The sequence below is a fragment of the Osmerus eperlanus genome, chromosome 21 (genome assembly GCF_963692335.1).
Source record: "Osmerus eperlanus chromosome 21, fOsmEpe2.1, whole genome shotgun sequence".
In the NCBI taxonomy this organism is placed as follows: Eukaryota; Metazoa; Chordata; class Actinopteri; order Osmeriformes; family Osmeridae; genus Osmerus; species Osmerus eperlanus.
This window is the reverse complement of record NC_085038.1, coordinates 9,847,052-9,850,307: the sequence shown is the minus strand read 5'-3', so window position 1 is coordinate 9,850,307 and position 3,256 is coordinate 9,847,052. Positions and strand designations below refer to the sequence as shown.

At 43.2% G+C, this 3,256-nt stretch overlaps 1 protein-coding gene across 1 annotated transcript; it reads right to left on the bottom strand.

Annotated features, from left to right (window-relative positions):
• Positions 1 to 495: 495 nt before the first annotated feature.
• On the bottom strand, positions 496 to 2,931 carry LOC134007139 (cyclic nucleotide-gated channel cone photoreceptor subunit alpha-like). The gene is made up of 4 exons (XM_062446333.1): positions 2,784 to 2,931; positions 2,488 to 2,589; positions 2,296 to 2,402; positions 496 to 2,123 (listed from the first exon to the last, which is right to left on the bottom strand). Exons 2-4 carry the CDS (start codon positions 2,571 to 2,573, stop codon positions 763 to 765), a joined length of 1,554 nt encoding a protein of 517 aa, XP_062302317.1. The 5' UTR covers positions 2,574 to 2,589; positions 2,784 to 2,931; the 3' UTR covers positions 496 to 762.
• Between the last annotated feature and the right edge of the window lie 325 nt (positions 2,932 to 3,256).

The following is a 3,256-nucleotide window of genomic DNA, read 5'->3' as shown; positions in this document are numbered from 1 at the left end:
TTCACAGGAATGTAAATCATTGTATATATATATAAGTTATTGGTCAATAAAGGAAGCAATACCTAATTGAATAAAAACCATTTTTATTTAGACATTTTTTTAAAGTATGTAATTTGATACATTTTTACACTGGTGATGTAATAAGAATATTTAATGAAAATGCCACCATTGGTTCTAAAAACTTAAATAACATTTTGCTGTTTCTGAGACTAATAGTAAATGTTTTAATGAGACTTGTATTGCATACATATTTGCACTTACTCTAGTATGTACATCTGGGTTTAAAGTGGCTGTAAAGCAGAACTGAAAATGAGTTTTAAGTTCATCACACCACAGAAGAATGTGTTACTACCCATCCAAATTTGGATGAAAAAAACCACTGACAAGTATGTTAAATTATGCTTTGAAATTGTGTCGCCTGAAGGAGCTGAAGCTCCGCCCCATCGACTTTATTGAATTTAGCAACAACAGCAACAACTAGCTAAATCAATTTAAGATATCAGAACAGACCTACCTGCAGTCTCTGAGTGTTTTATGTATTAATTACTTTGTCTTGCATCGTACCAGCTGAGTAACAGAATGCAGGTTATGTCAACCGTCTGTGATCTGACGGAGATAGGTGGCTGTGACGGAGATAGGTTGGGTTTTGCTCCGCCCTTTGTGTCTGAGTATGAGCCACTATGAAAGCCTCACACGCTATGAAGACATGAAGTGAGTAGATTGAAGTAGTGTCTCCTGTATTTAGGTAATACGGCCATGCACCTATTTGTCCTCAACTCTCAGGGGTTTGACCCTGTTCTCCATGTTAGTGATCCGCTGCTTGATTTTGTTCTGGTAGTTAGTGTACTCTGCCATCAGCTTGGTAAACTTCAGCTGCATGAGCTCATAGCTGCTCTCAAGAAAGTTGACTTTATCTTCCATATCTTTAGCATCGGCACCGGCATTGGCCAATGATTCGTCAATGAGGTTGTCCTTCATCAAGATGGCCCTCCCCTTGTCCTCCAGCGCTCCTTTAGCGTCTGGGTAGTCAGTCAGCGCCGACATCAGATCATCCTTGGAGAGGGCAAAGAGGTCTGAGTAGCCTACACTCCGGATGTTGGCCGTTCTTCGATTGCCTGCCTTGCTCCCCTTGATACCCAGGATGCTGATTTCTCCAAAGTAGGCGCCGTCACCGAGAACTACAAACTGAGTGACTCCGTCGTCCGCCACCACGGCCAGCTTCCCTGCCTTGATGATATACATTTCTCTGCCGATGTCGCCCTTCTTGCAGATGTAGTCCCCAGGACTGAAGACCTGAGGCTGCAGCTTCAGCACCAGCTGGATCAGCAGGCCGGCTTCGCAGTCCTGGAAGATGCGCACCTTGCTCAGCGTCTCCAGATGCACGTTAATAGCGATCTCGGCCTTCAGCTTGTCCGGAAGGTTCTTCAGCACCTCCTTCTCGTCGCACGTCTTCTTCTCCGTCCACAGGTAGTCGAACCACTTGACCACCCTGGTCTCCATGTCCTTGGTGACCTTACGGAACTCCATGTACTGCTTGATGGAGTCGATCTTGGACTGGAACTCTGCACGGGCGGCGTTCATGTTGGATATCATGGCACCAACATTACCCACAATGGTAGCAAAGATCAGCACTCCAGTGAGGAAATCGCACGTCACAAACAGGTACTCGATGTCTCTAACAGGAGGTGGCGTTTCTCCAATAGTGGTCAAGGTGAGTGTGGACCAGTAAAGGCAGTAGATGTACTTTCTGGCCAGTCGCCCGTACTCGGGATGGCTGATGTTTGGATACACCCAAGTGTCTGATCCGAAACCGAGAGTTTTGGAGATGGCAAAATAGACACAAGCGTTCCAGTGAATGATGATAATGATGTAAAGAACAAGGTTGGAGATTCGGAAAATGTTGGGGAAGTTGGTACGCGTTTCCGTCCTGTCAAAAAACTCAAAAAGACGTGCCATCTTGAAAAGCCGATTAAATCGTAATTCCGGGTTGTCAATACCAATTATTAAAAAAACGAAGTCAGTGGGAAATAATGATAGCATGTCATGTTTGAATTGGGGTGTCTTTTTGTATAAGTCTATTAGTGTCTTCTGGTCCTTCACAAGCAATCCTTGTTCTAGAAAACCTGTGGATTGCATTTGAAAGGTCAATTACACAATGTTTTGGGATTTGGTGTTGTCCTTCCTTGGAAGGCATATTATCTCCTGTACTAAACTGAAGGGAAGTAAAATATGTTTAAATATGTACTTGAATAAATAATGGAATGAATCCCCTCAATCCCCTGACAAGAATCATACCTGTCCTGGATCTCACAAAAGTGTCAGCTAAATAGATTGCGTCTGAAATATAATCCAGAACAAGCCACGTCGTTCGGTAGTTTGTCTGTAAATCGTTGAAGGAGGCCCTGCAAGGCAAAAACTGGTCATTCAAAAATTCATCAGCAGAGGGCCTACTGAAATACTGAAGCGTGAATTTAGTCTGATGCAGACCTTGGCACCAAAAGCATTAGATTGTAGAACACGGGTACAGAAACAAGGGTCAGCCATCTGTAGTACATATCAGTGGCGGGGTCCATGATCCACACCTCTTTTCTGAAAGGTAAAACCCAGAGATTCTTTTATTTCTATGGCTTTAATGACAACATCTTCTAACAAAATAAACATTCAGGACCTGGTTAAACTGTTATTTCAATTTCACAATCTCAAGACAGTTCTGAATATGTCAACCTCTCACAGAATTTCAGATTGCAGTCACTTGCGTAACGGTCATGTGAGACCGCACTTACGGGGGTTCCTCTTTCTTTTTTTCATCCTTCTTGTCATCTTTCTTGTCATCCTTCTTTGCGTCTTTTTTGTCATCTTTCTTCTCCTCCTTCTTGTCGTCTTTTTTCTCGTCTTTTTTGTCATCTTTTTTTCTAGGGACAACATTCACAAACGTTCACAAACGTTCAACTACTGAAAGTGTGCAGTAATTAACTTTGGCCAGCAGAGGGCAGCAAGGGATGGCTTTAGTCTGTGCAGCAGTGGTGCCAGTGTTTTGTCCAATGCCACGGATCTCTTTACTTACTTGTCTGTGTTGTTGCAGTTATTCATATTGAGCGTTGCCAGGGGCCACTGACCGCCATTACTTGAAAAAGGAATACAGATCATACTGATCAGTACAGGTCAGCATGCCAATTTTTTATAAAGTTACATTCTATTTGTGGTGTCTGGGCTCACTTCTTCCTGCGGAGCTTGTCAGAGTGTCTTCCAGACGACA